This window comes from Myotis myotis, unplaced genomic scaffold (genome assembly GCF_014108235.1).
Source record: "Myotis myotis isolate mMyoMyo1 unplaced genomic scaffold, mMyoMyo1.p scaffold_m19_p_3, whole genome shotgun sequence".
Lineage (NCBI taxonomy): Eukaryota > Metazoa > Chordata > Mammalia > Chiroptera > Vespertilionidae > Myotis > Myotis myotis.
In genome coordinates this window covers 27102883-27121373 of record NW_023416335.1, presented here as the reverse complement: position 1 = coordinate 27121373, position 18491 = coordinate 27102883, and the positions used below count along the sequence as shown (strand labels likewise).

The 18491-nt window shown below is 44.1% G+C and overlaps 1 protein-coding gene across 11 annotated transcripts in view; it reads left to right on the top strand.

The window, feature by feature from the left end:
• ATP11A (ATPase phospholipid transporting 11A) overlaps positions 1-18491 on the top strand; it is a 145465-nt gene that overhangs the window by 83424 nt on the left and 43550 nt on the right. For 9 of the 11 annotated variants that reach the window (XR_004966395.1, XR_004966396.1, XM_036301765.1 and 6 more), the window contains exons 6-12: positions 4122-4250; positions 6902-7005; positions 7533-7583; positions 13214-13278; positions 13936-14017; positions 15272-15422; positions 18057-18254. Coding sequence is in view for 9 of the 11 variants with exons in the window: in XM_036301765.1 (XP_036157658.1) it covers positions 4122-4250; positions 6902-7005; positions 7533-7583; positions 13214-13278; positions 13936-14017; positions 15272-15422; positions 18057-18254 (780 nt within the window). In the remaining 2 variants the exon portion in view is untranslated. The remainder of the gene's footprint in view (positions 1-4121; positions 4251-6901; positions 7006-7532; positions 7584-13213; positions 13279-13935; positions 14018-15271; positions 15423-18056; positions 18255-18491) is intronic. The other 2 variants (XM_036301757.1, XM_036301759.1) reach the window with 2 other exon arrangements.

Here is an 18491-nt window from a genome sequence, read left to right as displayed (position 1 = left end):
AGTCTTCTGAACTTTTTTCTATTAAACTATTTTTCAATTACAATTAATATACAATATTAGTTTCAGGTGCATGACATTCATATAGCTTGCAGATTGATCACCCCAATAAGCCTATACAATATTATTGACTGACTACTAGAGGCCCGGTGCACGAAATTCGTGCATGGGTAGGGTCCCTGGGCCTGGCCAGCAACCAGGGCCAATTGGGGCCTCCCTTCCCTGCTACCAGCTGCCAGCCAGGGCCTTTCTTCTTTCTGCGCCACCCCCTGGTGGTCAGTGCACATCATAGTGAGCGATAGAACTCCCAGTCGAACTCCCTTGGGGACACTTTGCATATTAGGCATATATATATATATATATATATATATATATATATATGTATGTATTCCCTATGGTTTACTTTAGATCCCTGTGACGATTTTTATAACTGACAATTTGTTATAAACATCTCTTTAATAAACATCTCTTTCTTTAAAAACATACCTAAGCCGTGTCCACCAGCAGAAAATTGAATTTTTAGTGCCTTGATCTCCTGTGAGAAATGTCTGCTCTGTATCCAGCCTGTGCAAACCAGAGGATTCTCAATCGACTGTGAGACTAGGAAGAACAGTCAGGCATCCTTTGTGACTCTAGGCATCATCTTTCATTGGCCATAATGGCTCAGGCCCTCAGAGGCTGCAGAAAAGGAACCTTTAATTTGTCCATCTCTATAATTTCAAGAATGTCATTACATAAATGGAATCGCACAGTCAGAAACCTTTTGGGACTGGCTCTTTTCACTCAGCCTCTTTCCCTTGATTTCACCCTTGTTGTTTGTATCGGTAGCTCCTTCCTTTTATTGATGAGACCATGGTGTGGGTTAGACCAGAGTTTGCTTGCATTCAACAATTGAAGGACATTTACTAGTACATCTTTTCCAGTTTGGGGCTATTATGAATAAAGCTGCTATGAATACTTGTATGCAGGTTTTGGTATGAATAAAATTTCCATTTCTCTGGCATAACAGCTCAAGAGTTGAATTGTTGGGTCACAGAGCAAATCCATTTTTAGTTTTAAGAGGAATTGCCAAACAATTTCCCAGAGTGCTGGGCAATTTTCCATTCCTATTAGCAATGTGTGAGAGATCCAGTTTCTCCACATTGTCACCAGCATTTGGTGTTGGCACTATTTTTCAGTTTAGTCATTCTGATATCTCAGTGAGGTTTAAATTTGCATCTCCCTACTGGCTAACCATGTTAAATATCTTCCCATGTGCTTATTTGCCATCTGTGTATCCTCTTCTGTGGGAAAAAAGCAACAACAATTCTTTATGTCTTTTACTTATTTTCTAGTTTTTACTGATGAATTTTGAAACTTTATATATTCTAAATATTAGTCCTTTGTCAGAAATCCCTTAATGGGGCATTCACAAAGCAAAGTTTTAAAATTTTGATGAAGGCCCCAACTGGTTTGGCTCAGTGGATAGAGCGTCAGCCTGCGGACTGAAAGGTCCCAGGTTCGATTCCGGTCAAGGGCATGTACCTTGGTTGCGGGCACATCCTCAGTAGGGGGTGTGCAGGAGGCAGCTGATCGATGTTTCTAACTCTCTATCCCTCTCCCTTCCTCTCTGTAAAAAATCAATAAAATATATAAAAAAAATAAAAATAAAATTTTGATGAAGTCCAATTTATTGATTGTTTTTTTCCCCTTTTATGGATCATGCTTTTAGTGTCAAGATTAAGAGCTCTGGCCCGGTCGGTGTTGCTCAGCAGTTGAGTGTCAACCCAAGAACCAAGAGGTTGTTGGTTCAATTCCCAATCAGGGCACATGCCTGGGTTGCCTGCTCCATCCCTAGTGCAGGGCATGCAGGAGGCAACTGATAGATAATATTTCTCTCTCACGAATGTTTCTATCTCTCTATCCCTCTCCCTTCCTGTCTCTCTAGAAATCAATAAAAATATATTATTTAAAAACGATTAAGAGTTCTTTGCCTAACTTGGAGCCCACAGATGTTCTGCACTTTTTTTCTAACAGTTTTATGTTTTACATTTAAATTCATGCTCCATTTGGAAATAATTTTCACATAAAATGTGAGGTTAAGGGCAAAGTTTCCTTTTTTTTTTTTTTTTTGCCTATCATTGCCCAATTGTTCTACTGTCATTTGACGGAAAGGCTGTTCCTTCTCCATTGAATTGTTTTTGTACTTTTGTCGAAGTTAGTCGGAAGCTATTTGTGTGGCTCAGTCTCACTGTGCTCTGTTCTGTTTCATTGCTCTTTGTGCCAGTCCTCTGCCAGTACCGGCACATCCTGGCTACTACAGCTGCATAGAAAGCTTCACATCAGCAGAGTGACTCCCCCGCTTCTTTCCTCTTGATCAGGATTGTTGTAGCTATTCTAGGCCTACACCTTTCCACATAACTTTTAGCGTAAGCCCATCTGTGTCTACGAAAATCTTTCTGGATTTTCTATAGGGATTTCTGCCGGGGTCCAACCCCAGCAGGTCCAGGGGTCCCCAAAGGTGTGGACGGAGTCGGCGAAGAAGGAAGGACACGGAGACAGTGTTCAGTTGATCAGCCGCCTAGCCAGGATCTCCAGCCAAGTTCTGGTCTGGATCTCCAGCGAAGTTCTGCTTCGGATCTCCAGCCAGGTTCTGTGTCCATGTTCTCTTGCTAGGTTCTCCAGCCAGGTTCTGTAGCCATGTTCCCTTGCTAGATTCTCCAGCCAGGTTCTGTCCAGGTTCTCCAGCCAGGTTCAGTCACCAGGTTCTAGTCAGGTTCTCTTGCCAATTTCTGTAGTCAGGTTCAGTGCAGGATCTTTTGCCATGTTCTCTCCAGCAAAGTTCTTCTGTCTGTGTAGGTTCCTTCTTCTGAGTTCTGTCTTCTTCATTCTGTGTTCTGAGTTCTGGCTCTTGCTGTCTTGTTGCATCTGTATTTATACCAGTTGATTCAATCCTATCAATCTCTATTACAAAGGTTAGGGCGTTTCTTATCTTCATTCCAGGGAGTAAAGATTATGTAGCTTAAGCACGATTGTTCGTAGTTAAAGTGATTAATTACCCGCCTGGCACTTAGTTAAGAGGTTTTATTCCCTCCCTTAACTTCAGGGGAAAATCCCTACCTGGGGAAACAGCCTTTCTCAGAGAGGAGACCTTGGTTAAAACACATAGTGCCAAGAAGGTGAGCAAACATATTAAGAACAGTATGCCATATGTGCCAGGTCCCTTGAAACAGCAAGCATGGACCGGCTCCCGGCAGATTTCACTGAACACAAAGGTCTATTTGAGGAATAACCCTCCAATGTGAAGTTCTCAGACACTCAGTTGGGGCAGTAATGGAGTGTGACAGGGAACTGCACTTACAGTGCAGGCAGGAGCACGCTGATGTCCTGATTCTGGAAACACCTGCAGTGGCAGCAGGAACATCCAGGCGCTTGGAAGGATTTGAACCCTCTGGCTAGTCGCCCTGATTTTCATGGTCATTTGCCTTCCTGACACAAAGGCTGAAGTCACAATCAGAGAAAAGGGGCCTTTCTGGGAGGTCATTTAGATGTCTTGGTTGGTGATGACACAAAAAGTGGGAGTTTCATCTTATTTAAAAATCGGTATGACAGACGTCTGTGGCTCTTTTTTACTCTGTTTTTTTTAACTTGATTGCCACTTCTGCATTCTTCTTAGTCCCGCTTGAGTGATCTGGACAGTATCTTGGTTCTGTTGTTCAGCCAGCGTTTAGAGCTCTCCTACCTGGTTTATGGGACACGTGGTTTTAAGTCAGCGCCTTCCTCCAAGGATAATTCCCACTTGGACCCATTAATGAAACACTAGAACTCATCCTTTTGGGCTGAATCAAGGGTAATCCTGTTATGGATGTTTGTGTTTCCATTGCAAAATACTCAATCGTAATGCACTTTGATGCTTCTCAGATCTAAAATTGGTACATTGAAACCTCACCTGGTCTGTCCTCCGTTTGGGCAAAATGCCTGGGAAATGATCTTTCTCTAGAGTCACATTAGCATCCATATATCCTCCTGTAAACAAACACCATAATGGTATCTGTGAGTATCGACTGGTACATTAGGAAAAAGGAAATATTGCTGCACAGTGGCAGGGTTCATTTGATGGCACTGTCTGTCTGTCTGTCCTGCAGGTCGGGGACATCGTCATGGTCAAGGAGGATGAGTCCTTCCCCTGTGACTTGATCTTCCTCTCCAGCAGCCGGGGAGACGGGACCTGCCACGTGACAACCACCAGCTTAGATGGAGAGTCGAGTCACAAAGTAACGTGCCTTTTGTTGGAGATCCTGTGCAGCGCCTCCCCTTCCTTCCCCAGCTGTGCTTGTGGGGCTAGAAACTACATGTTTGGAAATCCAGCTTTCAGTGGAAACCCAGGGACTTGTGCTGGCCAGATTGTTTTTTGACTTTTGTTTCTTTCTGTTTTCTACTTTTTTCTTTCCACCCTCGGTATTCATAACATCCAACCATTGAGTTAACAGAAATAACTTCATGTTATTTATGTAGTTGTGTCCTTTAGCAGAGGCACCAAAGGATGTAATGAATTGATTGCTGAAATTTTGAAAGTTTTCATTTCACCAGTCAGAATTAGTGTCTTTACTACCCTGGAATTATGTGAAAAGTCCCACACGAGTCTAGATTCTTGCCGCACTCACGGTTACTCCAATGAGTGTCTTTTTGTTAAAATATTTTAATAAATATCTGAGGTTATAATTAATTTCTTACATTCAGTATGGAATTCTGTACTGGTAGCTGGTGCTACAAATTTTAATTACAATCACGAGAGAATAGAACATATCACTATTAATTTTAAGGTTTTCATTATTTAAAAAATCTGGAAGCTTCCAAGGAGTTTATAAGAGTGAGTATATCTCAACGGAATCAAGGCATTAGGTCACAAAATTGCAACTCTAACACGATACTTAAACAATACCTATGAATATAGGCAATTTCTAGGATGAGAAAGAGAATTTTTTTTTTTTTTTTTTTTGCAAAACCCTAAAGAATATGCTAATCTTTATCGTTGTACAAAGCCCCGTGGGGTTTCTCGGCATTTACTTTCACATTTTCTACGTAGCACATCCCAACGGAGTTGACATTCTGGCACAAGCCGTTGTGAGCAACAGTGATTCTGGGAATGGAAATCCCTGGGGTTGGGTTTCAGGTGTTTATTGTAACCTGCCACCGGTCTCTGGAGCGTGAGGAGTTTACGTACTGGTCCTTTCTGACAGGACACACCTCTAACTCTCCTCGTGTCTTCCTCTCTAATAACCAAGTGCTGGATGAACACACTGTAATAAATAAACAAAACAGGTGAGCCACCCACACCCTCACTGTGGGCAGTGGGCTGCCCGCTCCACCCCTCGCCCGGGAGGGATGTGGCTGCTCACAGAGGTCTCAGCATCGCCGTGAACAGATGCTGCAGGGCTCCAGGTGTATCACTCTTCTCAGGTAAAATTTCACAGCTGTCCGGAACTGCTGATATTCGAGTCCACATTTTACTTTGACCTTTGGCATGGTGTGCTCAGCATCTTGAATGCGTGCCCTCCGGCGTCATTTCTGTGCATTGGCTTTGGCTTGGGTGGCTGGCTAGATCTGAGCCCTTTGCTTAAGAGGAGATTGGGGAGTGGGACTCCTGCGCTGGTCACATTCATGACTCATGACCGTGGCAGACACCTGGCCTCTCTGGAGTTTCCACATCCATAAAGCAGGGACAAACCTGTCTTCTAGGGGCGCCTGTGAGACATAACTAGAAATTTTCCTGAAGTGTTTGATACACAGTAAATGCCCTGAAATGTTACAAATCCTGGTGCGGTTGCTGTGATCATATCTCCTGTTAGTTTTGACTTATTGAACATTTTATGTGTCTAACACTTGATCATTAGAGAGACAGATAAGAGGAGACGAAGCGGTGTGTTCTCCTTCTCCAGGCCCTCATGCACGAGTGTTTCTTTCCTCTCTCCTCCCAAGGCGGGCCCACCTGTCTGTCCCTGCTAACTAATACCATCTGGCCCCATGGTCTCCAAACGGGGACCCAGCCCAGCAGCTTAGGCATCATGTAGGATCATGTTAGAAATGCAGGCCTCGGGCCCCACTCCAGACCCTTGGCATCAGAAAGCTGGGATGGGGCCTGAGAATTGCATTTCTAACATGATCCCTGGTGGGGTCCAGGAGTCAGTGCCTTACAAGCCCTCTGTGGAGATTCTGATGAACATTCAGGTTCAAGAAGCCAAGTAAGTAGCTATGCAGAAAGCTTACATTCCCCCGTGTCAGGCGAGGGCAGTTCCTGATGCTGATGACAGTTCTCTGTAAACCAGGGGTGGGGAACGTCTCCCGCGGGCCACATGAGGCCCGTGAAATCATTTGGTCTGGCCCTGCCTAGGCAACCGCAGGCGGGGCTCGAAATGCAATAAATCTAGGAGCTTTTTTCATAGCAACATAAATTTATATTAAGTGAATGTTGTTATAAATATTCAAATGGCCCTTGGCAGAAAAGAGCTTCCCCACCCCTGCTATAATCAATAGGATGTTATATAAACAAAAAGGAATATTTTAGCTCTTAAATTTGTTTCCTAATTGATAGTCACCACCATGACAGATAAATCGAGGTGTCTAATTTTGAAGAAGAATTCCCAGCACTGCTATTAGTTTTAAGTTGAGGAAACTGGGTAAGAATGGAAGAACTTTCTAGCACCTAATAGATATAAGAAAAACAGCAGTAATCTATAAATCTATAACTTTTAATGTTTTCAAACTCTTTATTATACTTCTCTCATATGCTAGCCAGGCGTTGTCATCAGTCTTATTTATATGCACAAAAAATTGGTCATCAGTGCTGCCCTGGGATTGGAGGCATTGGCCGCCAGGTTTGTGTTGTTCATTTTGTTGTGAATTCACATTTCTTGTCAATCTGCAGACACATTATGCAGTTCAAGACACAAAGGGATTTCAAACAGAAGAAGAGATAGATGGCCTCCACGCTACCATTGAGTGCGAGCAGCCCCAGCCCGACCTCTACAAGTAAGATCTGTGCTCCCCACGAGTATCTCTTTATTGCCTAAATGCTGTTCTTGCTCTCCACCCCAAATAGTCTACTGGCCTGGGGGCTTGGAAAGAGAATGTCAATCACTGCTTTAAAGTTAAGATTGAGTTAAAAATAGATTACTTATATATTTTCAGAGTCCGACAACATTTAAATCTATAGCTACTTATGCAACAAACATTAGAAGTGGCTTAATGAAACTAAATTTGTTGCAGAAAAAATAATTTTTTTCTACTTTGAGGAAGTGATTTTAAGGAAAATCATTTAAGTCCTGGGTTAATAAGAACAGAAAGTAAACTAAGAAAGAGGGGGAAGGTAGAGTGGTTTAGCTACACACAGATGTGCTTTTGGGTAAAGAATCTCAGGTAGTGAGCGCACATCCCTCCTTTTGTAGAAACAGGAAGGCAGGTGTGTAAGCCAGGGCACTTCCAGTCTGCCTCTTCCCTGCAGGGTCCCCCACCCCCGTGTTGCTGCTGTGCCACTAACCTGACTTTTCTGTTGCCAGGTTTGTGGGCCGAATAAATGTTTACAATGATCAGAATGACCCCGTGGTGAGGTGAGGTGATGTGCTTCTCTTAAACAGATTTGGAGACTTTCTTCTCTTTACTTTTAAATTATAAGTGCATTTTTTAAATTTTTTTTTTTTTTACTGATAAGAGTTCTTTAGTGTTGTTGTTCTATTGGGTTTTGAAAGTAGAATTAGGCATTTCCAGAAGTCTAGGTTCTAGTGCAGGGGTGGGCAACCTTTCTGTGAGTGCGTGCCAAAACCAGCAAAATCTCTGACTCAGAATTCTTCTGTGGGCCAACCCTAATTTTTTGAGAACATGTTATGCCTACTTGAGATCTCTTAAGGTGTATGTATGTGAAGAACCTTGAAGAAATAATAAAATTCATTCGAGCAACAAAAACACAGTATATGATGATGAAAAATGCATTTATTTTTTAATGTATACATGTGCACTGATAGTCCGACAGAAAACTTAATGACTCCGTTTGATATTATCAGTGGGACTTTTGCTGCTGCATCACTGATGACAGAGATTTTACATCAGGTTTATATTTTGTGACCTTCAGAGATATGCATGAGCTACTACTTTCACCCGTCAGGCTACTCCTATTATGAGACTTAACAAAATTCATCACTGAGAACAAAGATGCACAAGCATATGTGGATGAAAACATGGAGAGTAACGCTGTTGCAAAGTTTTTTAAATAGAAAAAATTTTCTGGAATGGCATTCCAAGTCCTCAGTAGTTCATTTTCGACACTATTGAAATTGCTCTTCCCCTTTCATCAATCCATGTCTATGGTCTTTAAGATAACTTATTATGTAAAATTATTTATCTAAGATGCACCTAAACTGAATTTATGTGAAAAATAAGTCATATTAAGAAAAAAATTGTAAATGGAAGATTATAAGAGAGGGTTTCGTGTGCCAGCAAAAGTTACTGGCGTGCCATGTTTGGCATGCGTGCCAGGGGTTGCCCACCCCTGTTCTAGTGTTTTCAGATTTCTCTTGGGTATACAGCTATATGTGTGAACAAATGAACGACGCTCATGGGAAATGTTCTCTCACAAGACTCTGCTGAGGGTCTCACAGCCCGGAAGGGTCAGGAGCCCATCTAACAGTCCCCAGGCAGAGGAGAGAGTGCTGTTTCCTCCATTAGAAATTCCTTTTCAGCCCTAGCCAGTTTGGCTCAGAGCGTCCGCTGCAGACCAAGGGTGGCTGTTTGATTTGGTCAAGGGTATGTACTGCAGTTGCAAGCTCCTCCCCAGCCTGGGCGTTGGTCAGGGCTCCTGCTGGAGACAACCAGTCATTGTGTTTCCCTCACATCAATGTTTCTCTCTGTCTTTCCCTCTCTCTTCCACTCTCTCTAAAAATCAGTGGAAAAATATCCTCGGGTGAGGATTTAAGAAAATAATAAAAATTTAAAAAAAAAGAAATTCCTTTTCAGCCCAGCCAACATGGCTCAGTGGTTGACTGTCGACCTATGAACCAGGAGGTCACAGCTCGATCCCCAATGTGGAACATGCAGGGGGCAGCCAATCAATGATTCTCTCTCATCATTGATGTTTCTATCTCTCTTTCCCCCTCTCCTCTCTGAAATCAATTTTTAAAAAAAGAAATTACTTTTCAGAATTTATAGACAAGTATGTCGTCAATTGTGAAGTTGAAAGATTTCTGGCTTGGAAGCCCTTTTATTGGAATGTGTGAATCTACCCATAATCATTACTGGGGTATGGTTTTGGCTCTGGATTTCATCTAGACTTAAGGCAGTGGTTCTCAACCTTCCTAATGCCGCAACCCTTCAATACACTTCCTCATGTTGTGGTGACCCCCAACCATAAAATTATTTTCATTGCTACTTCATAACTGTAATTTTGCTACTGTTATGAATCGTAATTTAAATATCTGATATGCAGGATTTCATTGTTACAAATTGAACATAATTAAAGCATAGTGAGTAATCACAAAAACAATATGTAATTATATATGTGTTTTCCGATGGTCTTAGGCGACCCCTGTGAAAGGGTCGTTCAACCCCAAAGGGGTCGCAACCCACAGGTTGAGAACCGCTGACTTAAGGGGATGTGCCTCATAAGGGCCTGTCTCAGGCTCACATCCACCTGTTGGCCGGGCATTGCTGAGGCCAGTGTAGGTCATAGGTGGGTGTGCTCACCGCCTGTGGTCAGGACCAGTGTGATGTTAACATCCAGCCCACATCTCTCTGGGTCTGTATTGTGTCTGCTTCCTCAGGCCTGTGGATGTTTTATCTGGACATTGTTTCAGGATCCTGGCAGTTCATTGGTGCTAAGGTATTCGAGATCTACAGTTTAGGAAATTGACTTTAAGTGGGTTTAGGAGTTGACCTTTTTTATAAATCTCTCCTGTTAGAGAAATTATTCCCCCACCCCACCCCCGGATTTAAGCAGTCTCCAAGTTGCCAATATCCTGATAGTACTTTGTGTATTTTTTTTATTTTATTGATTTTTTTACAGAGAGGAAGGGAGAGGGATAGAGAGTTAGAAACATCCATGAGAGAGAAACATTGATCAGCTGCCTCCTGCACACTCCCCACTGGGGATGTGCCCGCAACCAAGGTACATGCCCTTGACCAGAATCGAACCTGGGACCCTTCAGTCCTTAGGCAGATGCTCTATCCGCTGAGCCAAACCGGTCAGGGCACTTTGTGTATTTTTTTTTAAAAAGTTGCTCATGAGTAGAAATAAACTCAGTGGGAAACTGCCACAAAATAATAAGTTACTGAAATATAATTCGTTGGTGCTTATCTCCTTATAAGCTCCTGAAACTATTTGTTTAAAGGAAACAATTTATGCACGTCTTAGCATGTTTTCACCATTATTTATCAGCTGGTTAGTTGGTAGCTTTCAGAATTTTTTTAAAAATATGTTTTTATTGACCTCAGAGAGGAATGGAGAAGGAGAGAGAGAGAGAGAGAAAAACATCGATGATGAGTGAGAATCATTGATTGGCTGCCTCCTGCAACTCCCACACTGGGGATTGAACCCGCAACCCAGGCATGTGCCCCTGACCGGAATCGAATCTGGGACCCCTCAGTCCACAGGCAGACGCTCTTCCCACTGAGCCAAACTGGCTAGGGCAGTTTTCAGAATTGATGGAGGCATTGCCACGGTCTTTCCTAAATAGATACTAGTGTACAGCTAATTCCTAGTTAGTTTGGAAAAATGACCTGTATTTCTGTGTCTTGTGAGAATTAGTGTTTGAACAAGTAATAGATTACTATTTATTCATATCGCTGATGTAATGAATCCAACAAAGTAAACACTGCAGGCTTTTCATGCTTTCTGTTAAGACGAAGTTTAATGCTGAGCATCTTGGGAAGATAACTACTAATCCATTTTGTATTTTGATAGCAATTCTAGTTTAGCTTTTTATGCATTATACTATTCAGCAGACTTTTAATATTTGGATACTTAAAGATGTTTATAAGTTTGTGGTGTGGACAGTTATGAATTATATATCTAAATTCTTAATCCACTCAGGGTAATATTTCTTCATCCTCCTGTCCAAACTGGAAGCAAAGTACTTTTTAAAGTAAATTATTTTTAGACTTCCCAGAGCCACTTTTTAAAGGGGCCATTTGTTTTCATGAGCACGCTCCACGTGAATTATTGTTAGTGTAGCTCACAGAGGTCGACAGTGCTTCTAACACAGCCAGACCGCAGCAAGTACATGGCCCTGGAGGCTCTCAAGGTGGCTGCCAGGCTGAGGGGCGAGTGTCTGAGACCCTTGGGCAGCCCTGGGCAGACACGTCAGGTCAAGTGTGTCCCAGCCAACTCTTCCCTCTCAGCAGCCCCCTCTTTCTCGTCTTCAGCTGGACACAGTCCTGAGCTGTATCAGCTAAATACACTGTACACATTTGAGGTGTATAGCATTCACTCGGTTCTCAACATTCCATGCTTAAAGGAAATTAAAGACACTGATGGAGTAAAAAGCAAACTTCAGCAAATGCTTTCAACTCTTTCCCTTCCAAGGAAAATGATGAGGCCGAAACCGGTTTGGCTCAGTGGATAGAGCGTCGGCCTGCAGACTGAAAGGTCCCAGGTTCAATTCCGGTCAAGGGCATGTACCTGGGTTGTGGGCATATCCCCAGTAGGAGATGTGCAGGAGGCAGCTGATCGATGTTTCTCTCTCATCGATGTTTCTAACTCTCTATCTCTCTCCCTTCCTCTCTGTAAAAAATCAATAAAATATATTAAAAAAAAAAGAAAATTATGAGAATGCTGACAATAGCAAACTGTGCAAAGTTGAATTCTGCTTCATGCTTCCCTTTTCCTCTTTGGAAATGAGAAGAAACGATTACTCCATCAACAAGGGGAGCTGCGCGAATGTGAACCCCCGGGAGGCAGAGATGCTGTCCGTCGCTCCCTGTTGAGTGTTGAGTGTAGGGCAGTGCTTGTTCTTAATGCGCGCTTTTTAAGTTCCTTGGTTGTTGCCCGTTTCTCCCCAAAGTAGCAAATGCATGGATTGTTCCAGATTTACAGCCGCCTGCATGTAGAGGGCTTTGTGGACTTGACAGCCAGTGTTTATAAAGGCATGCAGAGTATCCCAGCCTTCGCCTTTATTTATTTTTTTAATATATCTTTATTGTTGATAGTATTACAGATATATCCCATTCCCCCCCCCCTTTACCCCTCTCCTCCTAGTCCTTACCACCCCACCCCCCCCCAGGTCTTCACTACCCTATTGCTCATATCCATGGGCTATGCCTATAAATATATAAGTTCTTTGGTTTATCTCTTCTCGTCCCCCCAGCCCTACATTGAGGTATGTCAGTCTGTTCCATGCCTCCATGCTTCAGGTCTTACTTTGTCGGTCAATTCATTGTGTTCATTAGATTCCACAAATAAGTGAGATCATGTGATATTTATCTTTCTCAGATTGGCTTATTTACTTGGCATAATATTTTCCAGATCCATCCATGCTGTCCCAAAGGCTAAGAGATCCCTCTTTTTTACAGCTGCATAGTATTCCATAATGTAAATGTCCCACAGCTTTTTAACCTATTCATTTACTGATGGGCACCAGCCCTCACCTTTAAAGTGTGATTGTATTCCATGAGACACACTGAGTGATAGACACAGGACGTGATAGAAGTGGCTTGATGCCACATGACTCAGAGGCACCACCCTTTCACTTTTCCAGAACATTTGGGGGTCCTCCCGCCCAGGGGTCCTGAAACCTGATACTTGTTAGGAGCAGGTTTGATTCAGTCTGTCAAGATGACTCTTCAGGCAAGTTGTCCGGTGCTGCTGATGGCACTGATGCAGGGACCCCACTTGTCAGCCCACCACTCTCACAAGCGATCCCCAATAGAATGTTGTTAAAATGTTCAGACCTGGCTCGGTAGGTCTGGGAGCCTGCTGACATGTGCCGCACCAGGAGAGCAGGTGCCCGCGGAGCTAGAACTCTGTAAAATTCTTCCAGCAGAGCGGGTTCTTAACCTCCGGCAGGCAGGGGTCACACACACCGTTCCATGGACCCAGGCTGACTTTTCTCATCTGAATATAAGCAAATCTACATTTAAACGACTTCCTCTTACAATGAAGTCTGTTAGGCAAGTGAGTTGACTTTCACCTTGTAGCATGCCTCTCACCATGGTTTCTCCATTGCCCTGTTTCTGGTCATTCTTGTCTTTACAGGCCATTAGGATCGGAAAACGTGCTTCTTAGAGGAGCCACACTAAAGAACACTGAGAAAATCTTCGGTAAATATTTTAATTAGGGAATTATTAATCATAGCCTCTAAAATTAAGGGTATGTTAAGTAATTACAATGGTGGTACCATGAAAGCATCTTCTGTACTTTGAAGTACTTTAGACTTGATGACAGCAATAATTCTGCATCACTAAGAAAAGCAGTATTGATGTATAACTGCAATCCATAAAGCAGTGACATTGGAGGATATTGCTTATATATTAAGTGCCTACAGATTTTGACTCAGAAACAAAGTTAATCCATGAAAGAATCCACACAGTATATTTTGTAACTATTTTTTTAGTGACTTTATTTCTTTACTAGTATCTCCCATTTCTGTGTGGGTTATATTTTATGTTTTAATTAAAATAAATTTTTAATTAAAATTGCTGTACCCTTTTGTGGGAAAACCCAAATTATTAAAATCTGAGCTTTATAAAAAATACAGATTGTTCTCTGTTGCAGGAAATTTTCTTTAAAAAAGTACTTCTTCAGTCTAAAGAGCCCTATTGTGTGACTCTGTTTATGAACAGCTAGCTTGCCTAGTGAAATAAAAAATATAACTCCTTTTACCCCAAATTCCATTTTCACCATAGCTGTGTGTAACTTACTATGTAAAGGCAAATACAGTTGTGTTACTGTTCTGACATTTATTCTCTACTTTACAGGTGTTGCTATTTATACGGGCATGGAAACCAAGATGGCATTAAATTATCAATCAAAATCCCAGAAACGATCCGCTGTAGAAAAGTAAGGTTCAGTCCCCATTGTATGAAGTGGGTAAAAATCTGTGACTTAGGAGACCAAACCACAGTAGATATGAAAACACTTTTCTCTTGGCCTGATTAGCAATTCCTTCATGGTGTCTAGATGGACAGTGGAGCTGATTACTTAGATTGACTGTCTTATTTCGGGGGGGGGGGGGGGGGCGCGGGGGGTGTGAATGGCCACACATCTTCAGCCCATGTGGCTCCCTCATGTGGACACCCCGAACACCCCAAAGTCCCAGTTTGAAGTCATTTACAGTTTCCCAACAGTTCCTCCCATCATTTCCTGAAAAAGTCAAAGTTGGGTCATTTTTAATTTGGGGTATTGAAACCACATGTTTTTCTGAGCAAAGCATTAGCAGGGAGAACAGAGTCTTCTTTTTATTAAACCATAAAATCTTTGTAAAAATACGTCAAGGAGAGGGTTGAATTTGTAAGAAAATGTGGCCCAGATTTTTTCCATCTTTGCCTCTTGTTAAAGTGTTTCCGCAACTTGAAGTGGGCCACTGAGCGGTTGCAATTTTTTTAACAGAGAGATGTGTGCTGCTCTCAGGTTTGGGGGGAAGACTGTCAGGGTGCCTCCGGCCCCCTCTCGGAATGCCAGTCTTGAAATGTGATCCTGGCCTCATCAAATACCAAAATGCAGACTTGGCTCCTAAGCAAGAATGCTTTGTTTCCAGATGTCACATTGACAAATAGGTTTCAGAAATAGGTTTTGGAAAATCGCCCCTCCTTCGTGAGGTCTGCTAAGACCTTGGCTACAGATTGAACATTATTCTGACGCAGAGGGCATTTCTTTCTTTGTTGACTTCCCTCCTTCCCTCCTCCCTTCCTGGTGGTCCGCTCTATATCCAGAACTCATTGGTTGATGCTTAAAGGTAGAAGGAATTTATTTCTGGATGTTCTTTAAATGATAGAGTCCTAGAACATACAGAAACCTGTGTCAGCAACGCGGTTGTGTGGAGTCTCTCTCCTGTTTACAAAACTTGCCTTTACTGAGCTGTTTCCCTTGTGGTGTCTAGAATCACACGCCAGTGACCATGGAGGAGACTCAGAAATGAGCGTACGTTATTTTCACTGTCAGTGGATTGGGAGAGGGGTCTTCTAAGGGCACTCACTGCTGTGCCATTTATTCCTGATGTGCTTTGTCACAATGTGTTCACCTCGACACACAGGTGTGCAGCTCGCCATTCTTCAGGGAGCAATGACTAAGTAACCATCACCTCTTGTGTTTTAGATCAATGAATGTGTTCCTCATAGTGTACCTCTGCATTCTCATCAGCAAAGCGCTGATAAATACTGTCCTGAAGTACGTGTGGCAGAGTGAACCATCCCGAGATGAGCCGTGGTATAATCAGAAAACCGAAGCAGAAAGACAGAGGAACCTGGTATGGACACTGACTTCCTTTGCAGTGATCAACAATGCCCTGTGGGCTGCTGTTGTGAAAATATGTTAACATGATGAAGTTGCGGTTGACCCAATCTTTATAATAAGTACATGCACTGATATGGAAAGCATTGGTTGCCTCTCTAGCTGCAGATACTGGTTGCTTTTGCTTTCTTTGGATTTGAATATCCAAGTCTGGAAAGGTATTAGTTCCCATAGTACATTCATATGGATATGCCTTAAATGCTTTTGGTGTTTCCAGAACCCAGAGCAGTGTCTATACTTAGAGGACGCTCAGTGAATGCTCATTAATGATTGTGAGGTAAATGGTACTTACTTATGGTACGTCTGTGGACAAAAAAAAAGAGACAATTATATGGAAACTAGGGTAAGAATTACTTTCATTTTTCAAATGAGAAGTGTTTATCAAAAGGATTTTGCCCAAAACCAGTATATTAAAATAATTTGATCGAACCTCTTCTATTTAAAACAGTATAGTTTTCTGGTTGGGCCCAGTGAGTCCAGACCTGAGCCATGTGCAACTCTATACCAGTGTCCACTCAGTGTAGAGTGGAGTTGTGTGCAAATCCAGACCAGTATCTACTCAGTGCAGGCCAGAGCTGAGTGTAAACTACAACCAGGGCCCACTGCGTCCAGAGCAGGTCTAGAACAAATCCCAGACCAGGGCCCACTGCGTCCAGAGCAGGTGTGGAACCAATCCAGACCAGGGCCCACTGCGCCCAGAGCAGGTGTGGAACCAATCCAGACCAGGGCCCACTGAGTCCAGAGCAGGTGTGGAACCAATCCAGACCAGGGCCCACTGAGTCCAGAGCAGGTCTGGAACAAATCCCAAACCAGGGCCCACTGCGTCCAGAGCAGGTCTAGAACAAGTCCCAGACCAGGGCCCACTGCGTCCAGAGCAGGTCTAGAACAAATCCCAGACCAGGGCCCACTGCGTCCAGAGCAGGTGTGGAACCAATCCAGACCAGGGCCCACTGCGCCCAGAGCAGGTGTGGAACCAATCCAGACCAGGGCCCACTGCGTCCAGAGCAGGTGTGGAACCAATCCAGACCAGGGCCCACTGCGTCCAGAGCAGGTGTGGAACCAATCCAGACCAGGGCCCACTGCGTCCAGAGCAGGTGTGGAACCAATCCAGACCAGGGCCCACTGCGCCCAGAGCAGGTGTGGAACCAATCCAGACCAAGGCCCACTGCATCCAGAGCAGATGTGGAACCAATCCAGACCAGGGCCCACTGAGTCCAGAGCAGGTCTAGAACAAATCCCAGACCAGGGCCCACTGCGTCCAGAGCAGGTGTGGAACCAATCCAGACCAAGGCCCACTGCATCCAGAGCAGATGTGGAACCAATCCAGACCAGGGCCCACTGCGTCCAGAGCAGGTCTAGAACAAATCCCAGACCAGGGCCCACTGCGTCCAGAGCAGGTGTGGAACCAATCCAGACCAGGGCCCACTGCGCCCAGAGCAGGTGTGGAACCAATCCAGACCAGGGCCCACTGCGCCCAGAGCAGGTGTGGAACCAATCCAGACCAAGGCCCACTGCGTCCAGAGCAGGTCTAGAACAAATCCCAGACCAGGGCCCACTGCGCCCAGAGCAGGTGTGGAACCAATCCAGACCAGGGCCCACTGCGTCCAGAGCAGGTGTGGAACCAATCCAGACCAGGGCCCACTGCGCCCAGAGCAGGTGTGGAACCAATCCAGACCAAGGCCCACTGCGTACAGAGCAGGTCTAGAACAAATCCCAGACCAGGGCCCACTGCGCCCAGAGCAGGTGTGGAACCAATCCAGACCAGGGCCCACTGCGCCCAGAGCAGGTGTGGAACCAATCCAGACCAGGGCCCACTGCATCCAGAGCAGATGTGGAACCAATCCAGACCAGGGCCCACTGAGTCCAGAGCAGGTGTGGAACCAATCCAGACCAGGGCCCACTGAGTCCAGAGCAGGTCTGGAACAAATCCCAGACCTGGGCCCACTGAGTTCAGAGCAGGTCTAGAACAAATCCCAAACCAGGGCCCACTGCGTCCAGAGCAGGTCTAGAACAAGTCCCAGACCAGGGCCCACTGAGTTCAGAGCAGGTCTAGAACAAATCCCAGACCAGGGCCCACTGCGTCCAGACTAGGATTTATGCAAATCGAGACTAGGGTCCCTACTTCTTTCCTGTGTTTAATTGGGCCTCCCATAAAACTAAATGGCTTAGAGACAAGAACAGACTATATAGAAAAATCTTTGTATCAGACTGATGGTTTTGGCATCTGTGGGTTATTACAGAGTCAGTTGGTCATTTGTCAGAGTCTCAAAGGAAACTTGGGATACTCCCAATGTAAAGTTACCTACTGGCTCTCAGCGGGGAGGCCTCCTGTCTCCTGGCAGTGACTGTCTAACAGGTGACTTAATCCTTCCCCCTCCTCAGCCCAGAGGCCTGGCTGGCCTGAGGCCATTGCAGCACTAAAATTAAGTGACAGGTAAGTCATCCAATGGCCACTGCAGCCCTGAATGAGCCGTATCTTTGGATTTGAAATACTTGTATTTAAAATCTGCGCTTGGGTGGTTTGTGCCTAAGCTTTAAATAGTTGTGATGTTGGTGTGAGGATGTGGGAAATCACGCGATGTTCTCTCAGTTTCTCAGGGCATTCACGGACTTCCTGGCCTTCATGGTTCTGTTCAACTACATCATCCCCGTGTCCATGTACGTCACGGTGGAGATGCAGAAGTTCCTTGGCTCGTATTTCATCACCTGGGATGAAGAAATGTTTGACGAGGACATGGGCGAAGGGCCTCTGGTCAACACCTCGGATTTAAACGAAGAGTTAGGACAGGTCAGTGTCTTCTGAAGTGTCTCATAATCTTGTCAGGGCCGAGTCCCTCCATTTTATGTTCCCAGGTATCTAGATTCTAAATGATTCCTATCACGCAGGCAAATCATCCAGATGGCCAGATGACAACTTTTCCATTTTAATTAGTGCAGAGAGATAGAACCTGTAACTGGGGAAAGACAACAACAAAATTGTTAGTTTGTGTGTTTTTTTAACTTGTATGACAGTTGGTAGTGCTTT